At 33.2% G+C, this 24,503-nt stretch overlaps 2 protein-coding genes across 3 annotated transcripts; both read right to left on the bottom strand.

Annotated features, from left to right (window-relative positions):
- Positions 1 to 9,660: 9,660 nt before the first annotated feature.
- LOC140175674 (protein FAR1-RELATED SEQUENCE 5-like) lies at positions 9,661 to 10,377 on the bottom strand. The gene has a single exon (XM_072204207.1). It carries the CDS (start codon positions 10,375 to 10,377, stop codon positions 9,661 to 9,663), a length of 717 nt encoding a protein of 238 aa, XP_072060308.1.
- A 1,513-nt stretch (positions 10,378 to 11,890) lies between these two features.
- Positions 11,891 to 17,163, bottom strand: LOC112715729 (uncharacterized). Of its 2 annotated transcripts, XM_072205011.1 has the most exons (6): positions 16,993 to 17,147; positions 16,242 to 16,908; positions 14,437 to 15,991; positions 14,055 to 14,243; positions 13,774 to 13,957; positions 11,891 to 12,742 (listed from the first exon to the last, which is right to left on the bottom strand). In XM_072205011.1, exons 3-6 carry the CDS (start codon positions 15,412 to 15,414, stop codon positions 12,045 to 12,047), a joined length of 2,049 nt encoding a protein of 682 aa, XP_072061112.1. In that variant the 5' UTR covers positions 15,415 to 15,991; positions 16,242 to 16,908; positions 16,993 to 17,147; the 3' UTR covers positions 11,891 to 12,044. The 2 variants fall into 2 exon arrangements, with proteins under 2 accessions (XP_072061112.1, XP_025623326.1); XM_025767541.2 differs by having other exon boundaries at positions 16,242 to 17,163.
- Between the last annotated feature and the right edge of the window lie 7,340 nt (positions 17,164 to 24,503).

The raw sequence follows: 24,503 nt of genomic DNA, 5'->3' as shown, positions 1-24,503 counted from the left end.
TAAAAATTTGGCAGCATTTCTTCTAAAATTTGAGCTTAACCACTCTTACGGGTTCCCTCTTTCTCAACAATTCATCCACCTTTTCTCAACAAGTATCAAATAAAAGGTTCTCAATCAATCAGAAAATCCACAATTTTGTAATTCCCACATAATCCATCAATCCAAATTCTATCTCATCAATTCATCACTAATTTACACAAATCACAGAATCCTTTAACAGTTCTCAAAATCAATTCCGGTTAATCAGAACACCATCAAACAAACCAGTCACAATTACAATCACAATCCAAATTCAATTCCTCAATTATTAAAACGTTAGATTTTCAATAGTTAACTCATCATATTTTAATTTAATAAGTAATATCAAATAAATCACCATTCACAGTCACATTTCAACGAACTCTCATCAATTAGTCACAACTCAACAAATTTTCATTACAACTAGCTAATAATCGGAATTTTCAGCATTCCCAAATAATCAAGAAATCAAATACATTCATTAAATTCAGTCACAAGTCCAACTCAAACTTATCATTCAGACATTTCAAACAATCATAAATCATTTGCAATTACCCACTAATTTCCATGATTCTAGTGAACTGATTCTGCCGAAGAGTTCTCCTGTTGGTTCTTATAAGCTCCTTCATAACCTAATTACATACTTTGATGTGAGAAACTTTTATTTAGAAAAGATAAAAAGTGATCAACTAAATTAACCAGGCATATCATGTTTAAAAATACAATATATATCAATAATTGATAATGAAATGGTGAACACTTACTCAAATACCAAATATAAAAGACGAGCAGGATTCCAAATGCCATTGAATAATCCATGCTTTAAGTGATCAAGCTACAGAGCTTAGACAAGAATATAGCACAATACAAAAATGTCACTACCAAAAATAATATTGTGCCTTAATGCTTAAAACCACAGTTTTATATTTGTTCTTACCTTTTAATAGTGGAAAAATTATCCATGAAACTAACTAGAGAATAGCATCAAGGAAAACATGAGGCTCTTGATATTTTCATATCATTCCATCACATGATAATTCTATGCACACAAAAATGCTAAATAATCATACTAGTTAACTAATTCAATAAATGTTAGGATAGGAGCTAAATTGACTTTAAAATTTACACTAAAAAAATCCCAAATCAAGGGTCCTCTGCCTCCATAATATTTTCATCCTATAAAGACTAAGCACTACACATGCATGTCATTCCATCACAACCAAGCTCATATATGCAATTCCTCTTTTATGGTTTTTACGTTTGAAAAAAAAAAGCTAACATGTCTAGTGAGACATACATATATGCACAATATAGATGTAATAAGAAAAATCAATTCCCAAATCCAAATCCAATAAATCTAAATCGATATAGACACAATATTTTAAATAAAATTGAATTGGATTGGTAAGTAAAAGTGAAACCAATACTATGCTGCACATATTAATCAGCACCAATCCCTTCAGTCAAGTTTATTATAAGAGCCAAACTGTGACCAACCTAGCTACAATCAAGTCTATATATTCTAATAACTTAGGGATATGTATTTATCAAAAATGCATACCATTGTTGAATTCATGAAATGCACTTGTAATGGCACCAATAGCAACAATCTGTGCAACATTAAAATCCATGAACAAAAGAAAGTTCTGATCAAACTAAACAGAAAACACCAGAAGTAATGATTAGAGTAGAAGGAAGGAGGCACTAACAACGAATAGAAGTTGGGACAGAGGTGAGGAGTCTGAATCTGCAGTGCTCCAACCTACCAACATTTGGAGTATCTGAGAGGCGAAGACTTGGATTTCTCCCTGGTTGCTGAAACCCATAAGCGACTGCCATGTACATTAAAGCCCTTGTGATATCCCCTCTAACCTGAGGTTAATTAGTATAATTTTAGGTGTATAACCAAAACAAAATTTGAATAAATATGTCCATATGAACTGACATCACAGGCTCACAGCTAATTGGAAAACAGACTAATTTAAGTACTTAATGTAAAGAACAAATTATGAAAGTCTAATTTACTCTCACATTTTCTTTTACACAAAAATGTACAAAGAAAAATATAATAATAAAAAATTAAATTACAAAAAATTGATAAGAATAATGAAAAATAAAAACGAGTTCATGTCTCATCTATCAAATATAATTATGTGTCTCCATATCCGTGTTCTTGTCTCAGTGTTCTGTGTCCGTAAATAAACAAAGCCCAAGGTCTTTGAAGGACTAATTTGGTGTCATTTGGTGTCATATGTCAGGGATTATGACATAGTTTAGAGATCAAGATAGAATCATCATCTGAATGCCAAAACTTCATGTACTAATTTCATGATAAAATTGCATTCTTAGTCAATAGAGAAAAGGCAACATTAGCAATGAAATCAAAAGATCATGAATGAGTATGCTGCATGATCACTTTTTTTAATTCTTGATTGGAATATGGAACAGAAGCACTTCATGATTTCATAATCAATAATCAACGCAATTAACTCGGGAAGACTATAATTGAAATTGCCATAGATATGTTAGGAGTTATTAGAATGTAAATAATTAAGGACTATGGAATCCATAACCAAGTAACAAAGAACAAAGTTCATGAGATAAACATCATAAATTTTCATGATAATAAATTTTATTTTATTTTACCTTTTCCAAAACGCAGCCACATTGCACAAGATTGGATGGCTAATTGAATAACTAAAATTCTAACTGATAAATAAATTAAACATTGAATTCCAAAAAAACACTCATCCAATAAATAAATAAATCTTCTCGAGCACAAAAATTGCTAGCTATAAGGGTGCTTGATTAAAATGCATGTGTATTTACCCTATGGTATCATCAAGAGAGAACAAGACATGCTACAGAAAGCACTAAAAGCAACTGTTTTTCTTATTTACTATTTAATATTCAGCCTTTAATTCGATATAGCATTTCAGTTTTATAGAAAATGCCAAAAAAATTTGTTTTTATCAATTAAAATCATATATCAAAGATCACAAAGTAATAGTAGTCACATAGTTATTACTAATAATAAATGTTATACAAAATAATTCAATATAAAACCCGAATAAAGTTCCTATTCCTCTATATAAAATAAAATCTTAAATAACAAAGGTGAAGAAATTCTATGAAAGCAACTCAACTCATAAACTTAACTCATAAATAAGTCTAATAATCGCCCGCAACTTCAAATTGAATCTTTGAACCTGTGTCATTGAAAGGGTGGAAGATTTTGGGGTGAGAACAAACCACACGTTCTCAATAGGGAATATAAATACTGTAAAAGTAATAAATAAAATGCAAATAATTAACCTTACTCAATCAAGCTATTTTTATTAAATCCCTGCCAATACTTTTATTTCTACTTTAGATAAATAATTACTTTTCTTTAAATTTCTAAACTCAAAACATATTTTAATTACAAAATTAGTCATACTAACCATCTCTCAGCCACATAATCATTTCTCAACCACAACATCTCACCTCAATACATCCTGAACTAACAGCACAAGTAAGGGATTCAAACCAATATACAAACAAGTCAAACAGCATAATCATAGAAAAGTAATACAAGCAAACACAATCAAATACAAATGTGCAAACAACATGATGCATGTCTATTCCTAATGCAGGCCATGAGCTTATGTGTCGATTGCCTACCCGCTCCCGACATAACCAGATATGGCTTTCCAGATACATACAGTGTGCTTATATAAGTCTTATGGCTAGGTCACATACAATGTGACTTTCAATGTGCTTACATCTGGAAAACAGTTCGCAGTGTGTGAGCGTCCCCACTATACATTTGGCACTAAGGCCCAAACAAAGTCGTACCTGCTCTCCTGTGGCAGACATTCCTTTACTTAATATATTCGTTTAATCTTTATTCTCTGCTCTCCTGTGGCAAAGATTCTTTTAATTATCTCTCTTTTTTTTACTTTTCGTTCTTCTTCTTTTCTTTCTTATCAAACCGTACTCAAAACATAACTTAAAGTAAAACCCTTCTCAAAAGATTGAGTTTAAAACATTATACTTTTCTTAATAAATCGAATTGAAAACAAAACTCTATTCTTAATAAATTGAATCAAATAATATTCTTAAATCAGATTTGCTTTTAAATAAACTTTAAATAAAGTCTTAGAATTTTATAAAAATTTGGCAGCATTTCTTCTAAAATTTGAGCTTAACCACTCTTACGGGTTCCCTCTTTCTCAACAATTCATCCACCTTTTCTCAACAAGTATCAAATAAAAGGTTCTCAATCAATCAGAAAATCCACAATTTTGTAATTCCCACATAATCCATCAATCCAAATTCTATCTCATCAATTCATCACTAATTTACACAAATCACAGAATCCTTTAACAGTTCTCAAAATCAATTCCGGTTAATCAGAACACCATCAAACAAACCAGTCACAATTACAATCACAATCCAAATTCAATTCCTCAATTATTAAAACGTTAGATTTTCAATAGTTAACTCATCATATTTTAATTTAATAAGTAATATCAAATAAATCACCATTCACAGTCACATTTCAACGAACTCTCATCAATTAGTCACAACTCAACAAATTTTCATTACAACTAGCTAATAATCGGAATTTTCAGCATTCCCAAATAATCAAGAAATCAAATACATTCATTAAATTCAGTCACAAGTCCAACTCAAACTTATCATTCAGACATTTCAAACAATCATAAATCATTTGCAATTACCCACTAGACATCTGTGGCATTCATATATTAAAATAGTTAATTTCAACTTAAAATTTCCTACCTCGATTGTCAAAACCCAAAAGCTATAAAACATGCAAGCTCCGACAACTTCCACCGTATGCAAGCTCAGTAAATTAACCCTATGACATCCATGACTTAAAATCCTCAAAAACAGATTACCAAAACAATAACAACGAGAGCTTCGAAGCGAGAGCAACTTATAATCATAAAGAAGAATGACAAAATGGACATGCATCTCTGACAGCAACTTCCAGCAACCTTCGGCACTGACAACACTGTTATTCGGCAGCCAGAGGCTCGGCAACTGCGTCCCCAATAGCAACAGCGGAGCACGCAATCGGCAGCATGCAGTGGCAGCGACGAGCTCCTTTCTCACAAGCTCCTCCTCTCCCTTTGCGAGCTTCCTCGGTGGTGGTAGAATCTCCTGCCACGGCGACGCGGATCTAACGGCGACGATGTGCGGCTCGTGATGATGGCGGCAATGGGAAAGCTGTGGCAATGATGGTTGCGGCAGCACGGCGCGACGGCGCGGTGGCGACGCAACTCCCTGCTCTCTTCTCCTTCTCCCTCGTTCTCTTCCTCTCTTCCTCTCTTCTGTCGAGTGTGTGTGCGTGTGTGTGTGTGTGTGTGTGTGTGTTTCTGATTTGTGGTGTGTGTAATTTGGGGAAATAGGGGGTGTGGCGGTGGGTAAGGCGGTGGGTGAGGCGGTCAGTGTTAGATTTAGGACAAAATTAGGGTTTTGATTTGGGAATTAGGGTTTTGTGTATAAAATTGAGGATTTTAAGTTTAAGTAAAATATTAATTAAACCAAATTTGATTCAATAGTAATATCTATAAAAATACTTATTTAATTATCAACTGAAGATTTAAGACAAATAGCAGTATTAAGCCAGTTTGGATGAGATATTACATGATTCAACCAAACCGAAAAATGAGACATAGATTAACCAAAAGCATGTGTCTATGTAATTCAAATCAATCTAACCGGAACTAAAAATAGTAGTAATTCGAATCAATACTGTTTGAATTATGAGGGAGTATGCATGCTAGGTAGTTCAAACTGAACTTATTCGAATCATGCATGGGGCAGTTCGAATCACTCTGATTCGAATTATGCCTGGGCAATTCAAATCACTCTAATTCGAATTATGCATGGGCAATTCGAATCACTCTGATTCAAATTTATGGTGAGCAATTTGATAGGCAGTTCGAATCTAGCTGATTCGAATTATGTATATATAATTCGAAATTGGCTGTTTTGAATTAGGAAGCCCTAGACGTGTATAAATATGGTGTGAATGTGAATTAAGTTCATTTGAGTGAGACAAAATGGCTAGTGAGGAGAGTTTTGTAGTGTTGGTACATTATAGAGGGTAGCACAACATCAAAATGGCTAGCACAACATCAAATAGCCGAGTCCCTAACAGCATCATGATATAGGCCCGGGCATACCTCATAACTGTGGGCTCATCGGCTCCCTCAGAAAAGCTCTCCAAATGTCTCCTGGAACCAGCTGCAGTTCACTGCAAACTTCTGGATTTGGTTCGCAGGAGGTAACACACCTAGCAACTCCTGGAACCACACCCAAGCTAGCCGACCACCCTGGATGTACGTCTGAAAATCTGTCAATCAACCATTAACATAATGTCTATCGATCGACAGTCCTTATTGGTACGCCACGTCCTACAGTGTAATAGTGCACTCCCCGAACGACATATGAAACGTGTGTGTCTTCGGACGCCAATGCTCAACAAACGCACTGACCAGGGGTTCATCCAGTCTGAACCATCTCTTGTTCAGCCTCGCAAGATGGTATAAGCCGGCCATCTGCAAGTATGGAACGTACCTCTCGTCTAGACGCATACCCTGCTGTCGTCGCATGCTTGAAATATATCGCTGGGGCTACAAACAGAATTTACCAGAATATAAAAGCCACTAACATGATTCACTAACAAAACCACTAACAAAACCACTAACAAAAGCACTAATATCATTCACTAACAAAATCACTAACATCATTCACTATCAAAACCACTAACAAAACCACTAACATCATTCACTATCAAAACCACTAACAAAACCATTAACAAAACCACTTGTATGGCAATCCTATCTAACTTAGCAATGGTACATAATGATTACCATTCTAACACACGAGAGGTAAAAATATATATAAAAAAATAATTTATTCACTCCTATTTTAAAAGAACAAGTTCGCACTAACCTCTTCATTGATAACACCAGCTATATGGGCTACTCCATCCAAATGGTAAAGTCGGTCTGGATTATCCCCCATCGACTAAATATTCTGCTCAAGCCTTTGTTGGAGTCGTACTGGGTCGTTTTCTCTAGGATTTGGTGGGGCATGGATTTAGAATAGTGGTTTGAATGAGGTTACTTCGAACTCTTTATATTGGAAAAACAGGGGGTAATTCGAAACAGCCTATTTCGAATTACTATAGTCACGAAATTTTGGACTAGTTCGAATGATCCTGTTTCGAATTAGTGTGTGTTAGTGTGTGTGCGTGTAATTCGAATCAGGGTGATTCGAATTATTAGTATGTGTTAGTGTGTGTGTAAATTGAATTTGTATGATTCAAATTACTATGGTATGTGTAATTCGAGCGACTCTAATTCGAACTCTATAGAAAAGTGCTCTTGGTAGAACCTTGTAACGTTTTTATCTTTAGTAGAATTGTATAAAACAACCCTCTACTTGGTTTATATGCGTCATTTTCCCTAAAATTTATTTTCAAATAAATACTTTAATTCAATTATTAGAGATAATAAAAATCAATTTCCTTTATAATCATGAAATAAAGTTAAAAATCTAATTATTCAATTTAAAGTATATAAAATCCTTATTATTATTCAATTAATAAAACTTTAAAACATAAATGAAAAATTACTTAATTTATATATAAAATCTCTTAAAAATATAATCTTAATTAAATATAATAAATAATAAATAAATTTATTATTTAATTTTTTTAGAAATACGGGGTTTTACACCTTGACCCTATCCCTGTCTTCTGTATCATTTTGGACTCAGAATGATATCCTCTGCTACTATTAATAAGAACATTATTTTTTGTTTTGATTTTATGATTTGAATTTCACTAATTTTGTTTTAAATCTCAATTTTTGTAAGTTGTTTTTTAAATTGACTTTTTTATTTATTTATTTACAGATGCACTATCTAAATTTTTTTTTTGTATTTACAAATGGGCTACCTGAAAAGCTAAACCTTTGATAACAGGTTCATTTTTAAAGAATACTGTACTCTCTATTTTTTTTTTTGGAATACACTAATTTTTACCAATTTTATCTAACACACTAAAAAATAAAAAAAGATATTTTTTATTGAAAAAAAAATCTTTTTCTAATAACTTAATAACACCCAAACAAACTCTATATATTTACATTTTCTTTTTGATTCATACATGAATTTAACATAAATACAAAAAAGTCAAGATGCTTAACTTGAGTTTATTCTATTTTTCTGCAACTATATTTATGTGAGGTTAGACTGTAGTGAATGAAATGTATATACCTTTATAATATTATTTTACTAATAAAATTAAGTAAGAACTATACGTTTAACCTCCTTTTTGATACGAAACATAGTAATTTTTTTGGATTGATATGCCCAGGATGTATTAGACCTAAAATTTTTTGGATTGGTATGCATAGGATTGGTATGTGCTACCTGCACACCACTTTCAGCCACTATTTTCAGTCACTGTATTAAATATGTATACAATACAAAATACAAAATACAAAATTTAAAACTTAAAAATAGAAACCTCACTCTCATGCGCTCGCTGAACAATGTTCTTTTTCTCTCCTTTCCTTACTCTCACTTTCACTCTCACTCTCACTCTCCGACGCCACTCTTTCCTCATCCTCATTCTCAATGGTGATTCTCCTTTCCTCTCTCTCCGGTGGTACGATTCTCCTTCCCCCTGTCTCCGATGGCACGATTCTCCTTCGCTCTCTTTCAAGCGCGGTTGCAAGTCTCCTTCCTCTGTCTCGGGTGCGGTGCTCTTTGTCTCAGGCGCTTTCATCGACTGCATTTTCCTTGGTTGATTCTACAAGGTAAATTTCTATTCCTTGTTTTATTCTGCATTTTTCTTACATTTTCCTTGTTTTATTCTATTAGCTTCTTCGATGGTTTTATCCAGGTTAAAAAAATAAACATAGTTTAATTATGGTTAGTTTTTAAAAATTATATTATAGCATAGTTGGATGTTTTCCTATCCAATACTCTTGTCAACATTTATGTCAGAATTGGCAATTTGTTTTGCGCGCAGAAGTTGTTTGCTGAAACTCCCCAAAGGAGCATTGTTTCCTGGTCTTGTTTGATTTCATGATATGCACAAAATGGCATGTCAGATGACGCTTGAATTGTATTCAAAGAGATGATTTCTGCTGGCCTCATGCCAAATCACTAGCCATTGGCTATGCCCTTCGAGCTTGCCAAGACGGAGGTCCAACTAGGCTTAAACTCGACATGGATATTCATGCCTTAATTTCTAAGTCTTCATTTTCTTCAGACTTAAACAAATGTGATATCTACAACATGTTTGATTATAACTGAATTTTTGTTATATGATTTGGAGTCTATTTGATTATGCTCAGCTTTTAAAACATGATATTACATCATGTTTGATTATAGCATACTTGATATTTGATTATTGAGTTTTAACTTTTTTTACATTTTGAATTTGATTGGATTTTGGTTGTTTAATTTGCTAGTTTTAAAATATGCGAAAGAAGACTGCACCAAAACGAGTAGAAACAGAACCAGAAAACAGGGACATCAAAGAAAAAAAAATTAATTCTATTATATCTATCCCTATACAACAAACACATGCAAAAACCAAAGTGCATATAATTAACTGAAATATATAATTGTGGTGTCATACCTATTTATTAGGTATGTCGTATCAAAGCTCACAACGTCGCCAAAGTACTCATAAGCAGCACGACTTCTAGCATCAGCCCAAAAAACATGTTTTATGCGATGTTGCTCGTCCAATTTAACTTCGTAAAAGAAGTTGTGGTTTTGTTGTTGCATCCTATGAAAATACTGCATTAATAATTGTGCATCCCCTTCTTCTTCTATGACTCTGACACTTCTTGCTACATGATTCCGAAGATCTTTTTTTTCAGTAAAAGTTAATTTATCATAGCCATCAGCAGCAGTTGCTAAGCTTTGATAGGTGTTTCTTATTGTAACACCAACTTGATCATTGATCTCAGCTATCCGTTTGGCATGCAAGCTTAGTTCCCTATTCTTTCTCAGAGTCTTTGCCAAGCTAGGACTAATAGCATGGTTGTGCTGGATATTCACAAAGGTTAACACATATTCCATCTTCTTATCCCTTTTCACAATAATCCTAACTTTACAATTTTGCTCGAAAGTTGGATTTGTCTTCTTTAGTGGATCAATTTTTGATCTTCGATAACCAGCTCTAGAACATACCAAGATTTGGTATGTAATTTGTCTATTTTGATCCCACTTAGTAGTTCTTATATTCCATGAAAAACCAACTCTTTTTGCATAATTGGTATTAAAAGTTTCATAATCTTTCACAGAGGAGAATGACATTCCTATGCTTGGAACAACCTAAAACATAGATAATAAAAAATTTAAAATCTAATCAGGTATAAAAATACTCTCAATTTTCTATGAATGAACAAGACAAATTAGTAGTCAAGCACTGAATCTAAGTATAATCAAACTCAGTAAACATATATAATCAAATTCAATAGTCAAATATAGCACTGATCCTGAATATAATCAAACTCGGTAAACATGATAATCAAACTCAATAGTCAAATATAGCACTAAACCCCAACACATTCATAGAATCAGGATCATCATCTGATCTAAGAAAATGCAGAAATTTTAATCATGCAAAACTACCAATTTGACTCCAATCCAGAAGCTAAACATTTTTCTCATTACACAAATTTTTCAGGATATAATCACACAATGTACATGATGTAAAAGGATCTAAATGACATAATGAAGCCACATATCAGAAGCATAAGCCAAATCAGAAGCATTTGCATAACTAGATAATCAATAAAATTAAAATAAAATGAAGAGTAAAACATGGATAATAAAAAAATTAAAATCAAATCAAGAATAAAAAATTAACATATGAAGTAAATTAAACACAAATCTCATCATTCGAGCTTGTGGATTTCATTGAGTCAAAAGTTATAATCGAAATCCTAAGATAACAAGAATAAAAAATGGTGCGAAGCAAATCAGAGGGAAGCGTGGAGAAGAGAAGAAAGCGCGAGAGATTATGGCGCGAAGCAAAACGAAAGGAGTGAGATTGGTGCAATCAAAGAGAAGTAAGCAGTGAGATTGGCGCAATCGAAGAGAAGAGAAGAGAATTGAGGTGCATGAGAAGAGAAGAGAAGAAAGCGTGAGAGATTTTGGCGCGATGAAGAAAACGTGAGAGATTTTGGCGCGATGAAGAAACCCCACTCTCAGTGCATTGTACTATTGCTGTAACCATATTTTTTAGCTTCCTTATAAGTAACGTATTTTTTATTGTATTTTAGTGAAAGTGGCTGAATTGGTGGCTGAAAAATAGTGTACAAATAGCATTTTCTTTTAATCCTTTAGTCTATTTTATCCTGTATCTAAATATAGTTATATGTTCGTTTAGTTTTTTAGTTAGATTAAAAAGAGAACTACACAAGTATATCTTTTATTCAGATGATATTAAGGATCAACTACTACTGCTAACAATAGGACTTTAAAGGAATCACGTAAGTGAATTAAATAATTTAGTCACACCAAAAAGCTCTTTTATCATCATTTCAGACCCTGCGCGGGAACGTGTACTAGTTTTGTTAAAATATACTCATGTAAAAAAGAGAAAAGTCTACCTCATGTACTTTTTATCTTTTTCTTTCATTAATCTTGTTCATTAGTAAGAATAATTAACTTCTATCAATTTTAAGGTTTCAAACACCTTGAATCATCTCTATTGAATCTACTGGCATCACATTAACTAATGTGAGAACACCGCAATGAAAGATTGAAAGAACACATTGACAATACGGTCACCCAACCTGTTCCATAACGTAGAACAGACACATAAGAAACCAAACTTATATACATACATGAAAAAAAACATAAATAAGATCAAATTCTGCAAATGTATGTCTCTAACATAACTAATACAGAAATTAAATTCGGTCATTCACTGATGAGTCCATTTTGAAAACGTTATTATTACAAAGCTCTTCCCCTCAACAACCTTCCAGTCTCGAAACATGTTCCCATTCCGATGCTAAGCCATCGGCAGGATGCTGATTGTTGTAGTCAAACTTGTGGTTCTCGCAAGGCTGAATTTCTTCACTCTCCTCCAAATCGAGTTGAAGCTCCTTTGGAATTGACTTGTCAACAGCACTGTAAGAACTGAGATGCACAATGGAAGGATTTACATGAACATCTAAACTCTCAACTACTGATGCCTTTGCGTCAAGTATTGTGTTATCCATTCCTTTGTCAGCAAATCCATCTAACAGTGTATCTTTTGAAGATGAACTCAAATCTTCGACACGGGATTTAAGAATATGAAATCTTGCCATGACAGATGCCTCATGATCATCCACCTTCATTTTGCTTAGAAGAGGAGATTCTTGGCTAAAATTAATATGGGTTTGAACTTCTTTTCCTTTGGATGGAGAATTGTCACCTCGAGTTCTCAGAATGTGAAATCTAGCCAAAACAGAAGCTTCACCATTCCCAACATCTTTCTTTGTGCTAGAAAGATTAGAATTCTGGACAAGACTATCCAGGTTTTGACTAGTATTTCCCTCAGGTGTCAATGGATTAGGCTTGTTCATGTCAATAGAAGATTTTGAACCAGGCATATTCTTAGCATTTGCATCTGCATCAATGTGTGTTGCAAAACTTTGGCTTATATTAGATTGATCTCCCACGTCTGCAACATAAAAAGGAATACAAAAACATGATGTAAATTTTTATAAAAATAAAAAAACAGAGGAACATATCATTTGTTAAGAGTAAAGTATCGTTTTTATCCCCAACGTTTGGAGTAAATCTCAAAGTTGTCCCTAACGTTTGAATCGTCCTATTTAAGTCTCTAACATTTCAAAATTGGCTCAATGTTGTCTTGCCGTTAGGAATCTGTTAACGAAATTGACGGCAGGACAAAATTGAGACGATTTTGAAACGTTAGGAACTTAAATAGGACGAAAACGTTAGGAACAAAAACGATACATAGAAATAAATTTTAATTTTATCCTTCACTAATATCAATCTTCTACGGTACATAGTTATTCAATTATTTTTTAATCACATTTAAGTAAATTACACTTAATTACACTGCTTTGATCCTAAATAAATTAATTTTTTTATAATTTTACTTTTAAAGAATTTTACTCATTAAAAAATGTTTGTAAAATGACTAGAATCACGTTACTTTATTGTATATGTATCATTTTTTTCCCCCACAAATTTATGTACTAGTCATTCTACACACATTTTTTGATGGGTAGAAATTTTTTAAGAGTAAAATTATAAAAAATAAATTTATTTAGAATAAAGTTAATGTGATTAAATATAATTTACTTAAATGTGATTAAAAAATAATTGAATAACTATGTACCGTAAAAAATTGATATTATTGAAAGTAAAATTAAAATTTATTTATATGTATCGTTTTTGTCCCCAACGTGTTCGTCCTATTTAAGTCCCTAACGTTTCAAAATCGTCTCAATTTTGTCCTGCCGTCAATTCCGTTAACAGATTTCTAATGACAGGACAACATTGAGTCAATTTTGAAATATTAGGGACTTAAATAGGACGATTCAAACGTTAGGGATAACTTTGAAACTTACCCCAAATGTTGCGGACAAAAACGATACTTTACTTTTTGTTTAAATACTATTTTATCTAGTACTGTATAGTAACAAATGACCCGTTTGATATACCAAAAACAACACAGTCAACCTTTTTGCTTGAGCCTCTTGATTTCATTCTTCATTTGATTGTAGCGAGCTTTATAATGAATGGAACACAACGAAGCTTCAGCTTCAAGCCATAGATTCTTATATAGCACTGAAGTTTGAGACTCCACTTCATCATCATCATCGTCATCATCATGCAGATTCTCACTAAGAATCTTCTTTAAAGCCTATAAAGCAAAAGTATGCAACAATTAATTTTCACCCGTTTAGTCGTAAGGATATTTGAAAGGATAAACAGGAAGAATAAATGAGATATTAAAGCACCTTAGTCATTTCATCTTCTTTTTTCATTTCTGCATCACCCCTTGGAGAAATGGAGCTTGAAAGTTGTTGGACTAATTTTCCAGATTTGATATGCAGGTTTTTTGCCTCTTCAACAAGTGGATTCTCAAGCTCAACCTTAGGAATCTCTGGTACTAATTGGGTTACTTGGTGCTTCACAAAACTTGCATTCTAAGAATACAGATGGAAAACATACAAGTTATGTAATATAGTACTAACTATTTAACTGGCGTACAACACTGCCTCATGGAATTCAAAACCAATTAAAATAAACAGCTTATCAGCAATAGCTAGACATATGTTGTGTTAACCTTTGCTGAGAGATGCTATATATATTGAATAAATTGAAGAGATAAGAATATACCTGTTGAAGCTTGCATGATTCTCTGGCATGCCTGGAAGTTCCGGGATGTGGTGAAGGAAATTCTTGCAAACGGGTAATTCTTTCAGCATTCTTTAAAGAACATGCATTGAGATTACTGATCACAACTTTTAGTACGTTGAAATCTTGTTCTTTCAATTCACAGGCATCATTCATGCAATGAAAAAGAAGCAATTCTGACATATTGTGCATCGTATCAACCAGCATTTGGACATTTAATTTTGGACTTAATACTTTCTCAGCAGACTTTTCAAGTGATTTAGTTGCATCTACTACAGTAGTAGAAGACAAGGTATTTTCTGGGATCTGAGATATACCACATTTCAAATCATCATTCACATTGCTCCCAGCACTCACATCAGTTTCATTCATATTGTTTCCAGCATTAGCACCATCAGTCTCTGGTTTATGATACAGCAGTTTGTTTTCATCTACAAGAGAATGATCTATCCAAGAGGTTCTAGAATCACGATGATGAATTGGCTTGACTGGTGGGACATTTTTTTCCTTCACTTCAGTAACGCCATTCAGGTATTTAACCTCAGAATTACAGCTTGGCTCAGACTGAAAAGAGGTATTACGCGTTGCATTATAAGAATTGCAATTTGGATATTTAAAATTCAATGCCGGAATTTTCCTTAGATCTATATCTTCTTGATGGACAAAATCATTTAGATCATGATTGTTGTTTGAAATTTTACTTGATCTTTTCACATTATTGTCGGTGTCAAGCAAACAATTCTGAGGCTCTTGAATAACATAACCAGAGAACTTCTCAGTTTTCTGCACATATTCCAAAGGCTTGGTCTCAGAAGTTTCATAACGAGAAAAGTAACCAGAAGGGGCGCCCTTCCAGCAAGGTGAGTCTACAGCAGGATTGCATCGATCTGCACTGCCAAAAGATTTCTCGATGGAATTGACATCCCGATTAGCACCGAGTCTCAAGCTCAATTTATCCATAACACATGAGAATCTTGAACTCCATTTGTCTCTTTAAATATATAGTCCACAACATTCCTTGGATCGATCTTGTCCATTCCATTGTTTGATGAGAATGGTTCATTTCTTTCTAGATGCAGGCGGAGATGACTTAAATCAAAGCCACCTGAAGTTCCAGAACTAAGTCCTTGATCAGCCTCCATTACCTTATATAAATTATTGTTTCCAAGGTCTCCATCTGTAGGATCATTGTTCATTTTCAAATCCATTACCAGACCTGGTATAGGTGACGAAGATGTTGTATCAACTCGTAATGGCCTATCACAACGCTGCCTGGAAAATTTGTCATAAGAACTAACACGTGACAAGTTCCCTGAATCACCAGCTTTCGCAGGAGCCTCACCATGTGTTTCTAGAGGTAATAAAGTGGATCCCATAACAGATATACCTGAAACCTCAACTGGCGTGGGTTTGAAGCTTCCCCACAAACAAGATTTACTATCCAAATGATCAGCACTTGCAGCAGGAATGCTCTGTTTTTCCCAACCAGTAGTTTGTGCAACTTTGCTATTAACAGAGTCTGTCCCTTCTTGACCTCCTGCATTAAAATAAATAATTTGTTTTCACGATAATCATGACATCCTGCATTAAAACAAATAATTCCTCACAGGGCACCACACAAATTTCAAACATTGAGGGAAAAAAAATCTTCATTTGAAATTCGGAACGTTAATTTCGTTCTTATCCTGCAAAAAGTTTCTCACACAACCATTTAAGTAAGCAATAGAACACAACTACAATGAGCATAACAACTTGGACAACACCAACAAAATAAGGCCAAAAAAAACCTTGGTTCATCCTTTCTTCAACAGCAGAACCAGCAACGTTTGTTTGATTTGCGGAGAAACTGGTCCCAACACCCACATGCATTCCCTTACCATGGTTCAACTCTGCAAACTGATTCCACAATCCAGCACTTGGACCAATAAACCCTACTTCAGGTGAATTCTTAGCAAAATCAGCAATAGTGGAGCCATCCAAGGAAGCAAACCCGGATGATAACGCAGGCCAATTATTAGGTACAACAGAAGGAGCTGGATCATGAATTGGGGATGGAACATACGAAGAATAGTAAAATTGAGAATCAACATGGCTCGGTTCTCCACCATTATTGGAAGAACACTGATCATAAGAGAATGAGTCCATAGTAGCCAGACCTAGAGACTTAAATTGAGGCAATCGAACACTGGAAGAGGAATCAACAACGGAATAGCCATAAGGTTTTGAAGGAGGAGGCGCGGAATCCAATTCTCTGATAGGGTTGGAGAAGAAATCGTAGCCGTAGGATCGGGGTTGAAGAGCGGATTCAGCAGAATCGGGAAACGGCAGGGCCGAAACGACGTCGTTGGGGGAGAATCGATTGACGCTAAAGGGGGCCGCAAAAGCAGATAGATTTGAAGAGGGTGAGGGATAGTATGCCCAATCGTTGCTGTGCGAACCAACGCCCTTCATCGCCTGAGAGAGAGAGAGAGAGATAGAGATTAGAAATTTGAGAATTCAACGGAGAAATTGGGGAAAGAGAGAAAGGAGTGACGTAACAGAATGGGTAGCGGGAATCGGAGGATAAACAGCATGAGATAACGGAGACGACTGAAAGTCTGAAACTACCACTGGTGGGTCTCACTGCTTATGGGCTATGGCCTGTGCTTTTTAGTTTTTTCAATTCGAATATATTTCTCACACACGACGCAAGTGTTTAACTTTTAATTTAGGAAAAAAGAGATATAGGTCCTGAATTTTTAAATTTTTTATAAATATATTTTTGATAAAATTTAAATATAAAAAATTTTTTAATTTTAATAAATAAGAATAATTTATTTTTTTTGTCTATTTGTCTTTCATACACTAAATAAAACTGGTTAATATGGCTGAAATAGTGTCCAGGTGTCCGTTACAGTGCCACGCTGAAAGCGGAATAAAGTTCGAAGGACAAATAAGTTCTTGACGTTATTTTACAAATAAAATTCGAAAGACAAATAGGTTCTTGAGAATTGAGTTCATTATACTTCTATTATACTTCTATGAGAATTTAGTTTATAAAATTATGCTTGTATTTTGAAATCTAGTTAACTTGTTGTATTCTGTAATTTAAATTATTTGTATTAAAATTATAGAAATTGGGCTTGTTCTGTTTCTATTTTTTTTCTTAAATTGCATTAGTTCAGATTTAGTGTATTTGTGTATTATATTAGAATTTGTAAATTGCATTAGTTCAGTCTGACATTAGTTAGCATTAGTTCATTTATGCATTAAGTCAGTATTAGTTCATTTGTGCATCATTCATGTATTAAGTTAGCATTAGTGCATTTGTGTATTATATTAGAACTAGTATTTTTATTCATAATAACATTACGAGAATAAATTTTTTTAAAATTATAGTTCACTTTGTTCTAATGGCATAAATTATGCATGGCACAAAAGATTTATAAAATCAAATTACTTTTACAAAAAAGTCGTAAGTTGACAAAAGTATCTGACTAAGAAAACCAAAATATCTACGGATAAAAAATTAAATAATAAGATTTTTAGTTATTATTTTTATATGAAAAGTCTAATTTTTATTAATAATTAATTTTAACATTCGTTATCTAAAATTTAAAATAATTTAATGTATATATTTTTATATTTAAAATATTTTAATTGTAAAAAAATATCGGATGATATATTTTGATTTGTCAAATTACTAATATAAAATATAATTATATATAGAGTAAAAATAATAGAGAGAAATAAAAAAATGGAGAGAGGTAGATGAGAGAATTTAGGAAAGGAGTTTATTAATTTTGAAAAAAAATATTTTTTCTTAATTTTAATAAGAGTGTTATGTGACACATTTGATTATTAAATTAGATAGTAATATATGATACATAATATAGGTATATTTTAATTAGATAATAATATATGATACACATAGAAGCATAATGAACTAAATTCTTAAAGACTTATTTGTCTTTCAAACTTTATTTATAAAATGACGTTAAGGACTTATTTGTCCTTCGAACTTTATTCCCCTTCTAGTGTGGCACCGCAACAAATACCTAGACACTATTTCAGCTACATCAATCAATTCTATTTGTTATATGAAAGATAAACAGATGAAAAGACTAAATTATCCTCCGTTTATTAAAGTTAAAAAATTTTTTATATTTAAATTTTATTAAAGATGTATTTATCAAAAATTTAAAAAATTAGTACCTATATGAATTTTTTTCCTTTAATTTAAGGACAGTCATATAGTGCCTAAGAGCTTTTTTTTCATTTCAGCAGGTTGCGAAGAGACGTGGTGTAATTAGAGTTTGACGTGTGTTAAAGTTATTTTGGTACGTGTGGATAGTATTTGCTGGGATATCTGCAAAAACGTAGAGAATGCAAATTTTGTAGCAAGGATGTGGTTTAATTACATGGATTACTGTGTTGTGAATGATGATAACTATGGTATTGGGCTTTTTTTGTTATTCATGCATGTTTTGCTCTTTTGACATACACATTTTTTACTTGGGCAATTATTTTTGTGGATGCTAGTTGTGAATATAACTTTTATTTTTTGTTTCGCAAAAATAACAAAAAAACTCGTGTTCTTTATTTTCAGAAAGAAAAATACTTTTTATTATTTTGTAGAATTTTGACATAGCAATGCTCAATTTATGAAGGAGATTTTAATTTTAAATTTAATTTCTGAAGAATGAAGATGTTTAAAAAAATCTAATAATAGTAAACTCTATAATCATATTATGTTTAAATAATAACCATAAATGCAGTTCATGATAAATATAATAATATTAATAATTTAACTTATGATAAAAGTTTAGGTTGATTTAGACGTGATTTAGTAAAATTTTATTTTTTTAAAATAATTTATAAAAGTTAATTTTAAAAAATATCTTTTTAAAAATAATAGTATCGATATTTAATAACTTAAATTAAAAATAGATTTAATAAGTATAAGCAACAATAATTATATTTAGTAAAATAATTATTAAAATTTAAAAATATTATAATAAATATAAATATAAGAGTTAAATTTAAAAATTAATTAATGTATAAGGTTATACTAGATTTTTTATTTTTGATAAGTACAAACCAATTTTAAAAAATAAAAAAATTGAAAAGTTGTAAAAAAAGATTTGTGAATGTTTTAAATTTATTTAAAACGCAAAAATAAAAGTATCCTTTAATAAAATAAATGAGTTATTTTTTATAGAAAGAAAGAAAAAAATTAGTATGCTAGAGTTTACATAAGAGGCTTTAGATTTTAAATTTCACAATTTAGGGTATACAATTTACGCCAAAACTCATATAAATAAGAATTTTTGGTTAAAACGACGGCTAAATTATCATTCATCGAGTGTCTCTTACTCAATTGAAATTATATTTAGCGTCAAAATCTACGTAAGAGGTCATTCTTGACCAAAGCAAGATGTTATAAAAGGTCATTCAAGTGTACAGAATTTGTTAACTTGTCTGGAAATACAACCGTTCCAAGCATGTAGATGATGTAAGCTCGGACATACTGCTTGATCGACTCCTATGTGTCTAACGGTTCGATATCTCTGCATCACCGAACCCATGCAAGATTTACCTTACCCAATACGTGATCGTCCGGACCGGACAACCTACCAAAACAAGCTAAGTAGTTCTCCACCAAGAACTAGTGACTGCTATCCGTTCTACCTGTGATGGGCTCCCCATTAATCGAAAAGCCAAGTATATGTGTGTCACGTCTTCTAGTGTTACAGTCACTTCGCCGACTAGAAGGTGAAATGTGCGCGTTTCAGGCTTTCATCATTCTACCAAAGTACTCAACAATATAGAATGTCCTCTCATTTCACCTACTTGCAGATCGTGAAACCCAATTAATGCTAAAACCGCTGTAGCTATCTCGTTATAAGTTTCTAGTTGATCAAGTTTGTTGAACAACAAATTCTTAATAGTCTGCAAAAAAATATTAATATTAATTAATAACTATAATTAGTGTTAATAATAATAATAACAGTAACGATGATGATGATGACGATGACGATGACGATGACGATGACGATGACGATGACGATGACGATAATAATTGATGGTTATCATTGGCTAAGAGAAAGGGGTTGAATCTTAGCCCTCTTTTTCTAAATATTACTTTCTGCCTTTTAGAATAGCTCCAGGAGATATTTCTGCTTTTTGTCTCATAGCTGGTCAAAAGACATTTTCTTTTTGTCTTGTAACCGGTTAGGAGATATTTTTTAATTTTGTCTCCTACAAACAGAAACAGAAAAGGAGTAGAAGAGAAAGAGAGAATCACACGCAGAAGTATCCTGATTTAGCTGTTAAGTGCAATGCAGCCTACATCCAGTCTCCATCACAATAGTGATGGAATTTCACTATAATTAAACTAATTACAGACACCAATTCTTCCATAAGAACTACCATTCCTATCTGGGATAAGTCCAAAATCTATCCCCCAAACTGAACTTGACTTGATCACCTACCAAGCTTTCAACTGCAAAGTGCTAACCCAACTTGCAAGGGGATTCTCACAGAATTATGATACACAACATATAGATGTACAAAGGACCTCTAAGACATCTATGACTTTTTTTTTAATTTTGCACTCTCTGCCTTTTTCCTCTCGTTGGCTTTTTCTTACAAACCTCACACTGTTTGCCTTTTTCACCATGAGACTCAGACAGACAAAACTAAAGAAAAGAAAACAAAATATAACACATTGAAGAAGAAGAACTTCTATTAGCTTGGGTGGCTATGAGAACTCTGTGCTTACTCCCCTTGCTTCAACTCTTGGCCGTTCACCCTTATTATAGAAGGGGAAGCTTCCAAGGTTGAAACCGGTTCAACCAAGCCACCATCTCCTTCTTCAATACCAAAGGCCGGTTCGGACAGAGAGAAGAGAGAGGAAAAATCGAAATCAAATCAACATGCATGTACCTCTCTCTCATACCTTCTCATCAAGTTTCATTAATCTGAGCCTTCCATTTTGACTTTGTTCCCAAGAAAGAATTCTGATTCTTGATGAACTCTTGATCCTTAACAGCTCCATCTGTTCCATTTTTGCTTCTTCCTCCATGTATCTACAGTAGCTATCTTTTGTCTTGGATGAACAAAAGTGGAAACGAGCTTCACCTCAGGTATCTTCTCTGACCGAAACAGATTGCTTCTACTTTTGGCATGGAGATCTTGAAGCTTCTTCTTCACACCTTGTCTTTAGTGGCAAAAATCTCAGTCACGCCATATTGTAGATCTTCTTTTCTCAAAGGCCATCACCCTAGCCTTTTGCTTCTTCCTAACTCCTCTCATGATTTCTCTAATAACTTTCACCTTCTTCTTTTATATTGACATGACCGAAGAAGAGAGAAAGGAGAGAGAAGAAAGAAAAAAATTTGGAAGCAATGAATGAATTAAACCAAATTAAATCCCACTTCCATTTCCCTATGCATAGTAACGTGTGAAGCATTAAAAGCAATCAAATCAATTTAATTTTTCTCTTTCTTGTTACCAATGCATGTAATTAAACCAATTGAATTAACATTGAATTCCATTCCATAAGAAAAATAGGTAACTGAACTCATCATGCTCTATTTCCTTTCTTTTTTTCTTCAATTTCGGACCAACAAATTGTTGGATCCGAAGGAAGCATTTGTTTTGGGCTCTTCACATCTTTCATGGCCTAATTAATATTTGCAATACAAAAAATGATTCAACCCCAATGCTTGAAATATTTTTATACAAAAGCTGAATATGTTCTCATTACATTAGGGTTGTGTATCTTTTGGCCCAATAACAAAAATCTGCACACTAACAAAATTATTAAACAAATAATTGATGTATAAATTAAATTAATAATTTTTGTAATTAACAATTTTAACAATATTTGATCATCACATTAATTTAAAATTTTTCAAACTCATCAATAATAATAATAATAATAATAATAATAATAATAATAATAATAATAATAATAATAATAATAATAATAATAATAATAATAATAATAATAATAATAGTCGTATTGATGACCGGATTTCACTACCCCACAAACTTTTTATTATGAATCCATTTTTTTGGCAAGCGCACCAAAATTATCGTCAAGTAATAACCCATTAGGAGTGGGATCGTATCCACAGAGATTGGTAGACTTGAGCAATGTTAATCAATTGGTGAATTAGTTAAGCTGAGCAATATAGAGTATGGTTGCAGAAGTTGTAAATGAACAAGAAAGTAAATGGCTCAAAGGTAAAGAAGAGAAATAAAGTGCATAAGAGAAAATGACAAGAATGTAAAGTGCAGAATCATAAATGACTAAATTATAAATGGGAATAGGGATTAACAGAATTATAAAGAAAGCTATAAAGAATGTGGAAGATGAGAATAGGAGGATTCATTAAGATTGGGAGATATTGTTCTCTTTGGATTAGATCTAGCTCATCTCATCTTCAATCATGCAACTCATTGACCTCTTGGGAATCATGATTGATTGAGTCCCAATCATTTGGTGACTCAATCTCTCAAATTTTGATAATCAGCCGATTTTTTGGTCTAATTGCTCATGAAGAGAGATATGCTTGGTCTTTGATTATACCACACATCATCATAGGTCCAAGTAATAGGTAGATTATATGTCACCATTTCCAGTTACCAAAATTCAGATTCTACTCAAGTGTGAGAAGGGATTTCAAGCATGGTTTCATGTTTCCTTTTCCAAGGTTCCTATGAAACCCATTTTGCATTCAACCTCTTTCCTAAGATGATTGAACACTAGCATTAAAACGAAATTCCTTCTAACAAATCAAAGAGAAGATGAAGAGAAGAAGAAATTCACTATCATTAATCCATCAAGTACAACAGAGCTCCCTCCCTCAATGAGAGGGAAGTTAGCTACTCATAGCTCAAGAAAAAGTATAAGAGATGGAAGAAGATGAAAAGTGAATCTCACTATGCTTTCAACGAAAGCTACTACTCAACTTTAATTGCCAACCCCTTTTTCAGTACTTCCAGGGGTTATTTATACTACTCCTATTACTAGAAAATAAAAAAATACAAAAAGAAAAGAAAAATTACAATTGGAGGAAAGAAAACTCAATAAACGTGACCTCCAGTGGCTGGCGTGTAACTGGCGCTTCAATGGCGTGCCACGCCTAGCTCCAATTTAAGCTTAGCGTGCCACGCCCAGTGATAAACCACTATTTTATGGTTTATATTGTATTTAATTGAGTGGTTTTATCAAGCTTTTCACCCATTTATTCATATGATTTGCATGATTTTACAATTCCTTCCTAGTTTAGTTCTATGATTGAAAACATGCTTCTTTGGTCTTAATTTAGCTAATCTTAATCCTCTCTTATTACCATTTGATGCCTTGATCTATGTGTTAAGTATTTCAGGCTTTATAGGGCATGAATGAGTGAGAGATTGGGAAGGAAGCTTGCAAAAATGGAAGGAACACAAGAAATTGAGGAGATGACCAGCGAGAAGTGACGCGTACGCGTCAGCAACGCGACCGCGCGGAAGAAAGAAATTCGCAGTGACGCGGCCGCATGGCTCACGCGACCGCGCGGATTGGAAATGCACAAGTGACGCGGAAGCGTGGACGACGCGAACGCGTGGCAGGGAAAAACACGAATGACGCGTCCGCATGGATGACGCGATCGCGTGACATGCGCGATCTGCAGATTTACAAAAGTTGCTGGCAGAGATTCTGGGTTGCATTTCAACCCAGTTTTTGGCCCAGAAACACAGATTAAAGTCAGGGAACATGCAGAGACTCAACAAGCTTTTCATAATTCACTTTCCATGATTTAGATTTAGTTTTGAGAGAGGTTCTCTCCTCTCTCTCTCTTTAGGATTAGGATTTAGATTTAGGATTCTATTTGCTTCAAGGATTATCTTTTTACCAGGTTCAATGTTCTTTTGCTTGATAGTTATCTCTTATTTTCAGATACCATTAATGCTTGCTTGTATTAGTTATGTTGCCTATTTGGCTTATGCTACATTCATGTTATGATTTTCTTATTTAATGTTACTTGAGATATTTCGGTTTAATATTGCCTTCT

The sequence above is a fragment of the Arachis hypogaea genome, chromosome 10 (assembly GCF_003086295.3).
Source record: "Arachis hypogaea cultivar Tifrunner chromosome 10, arahy.Tifrunner.gnm2.J5K5, whole genome shotgun sequence".
Taxonomy (NCBI): Eukaryota; Viridiplantae; Streptophyta; class Magnoliopsida; order Fabales; family Fabaceae; genus Arachis; species Arachis hypogaea.
The sequence above is the reverse complement of the archived record's forward strand: the minus strand, read 5'-3'. Positions and strand labels throughout refer to the sequence as shown.

Coding starts and splice junctions, on each gene's coding strand:
- LOC140175674 (XM_072204207.1), bottom strand. CDS start 10,377: ATGTCATTCTCCTCTGTGAAAGATTATGAAACTTTTAATACCAATTAT.
- LOC112715729 (XM_025767541.2), bottom strand. CDS start 15,414: ATGGATAAATTGAGCTTGAGACTCGGTGCTAATCGGGATGTCAATTCC. Junction 14,244..14,436: donor AATCATGCAAGCTTCAACAG/GTATATTCTTAT, acceptor CTGTATTCTTAG/AATGCAAGTTTTGTGAAGCA. Junction 12,743..13,773: donor CAAGAGGCTCAAGCAAAAAG/GTTGACTGTGTT, acceptor TTTATGTTGCAG/ACGTGGGAGATCAATCTAAT.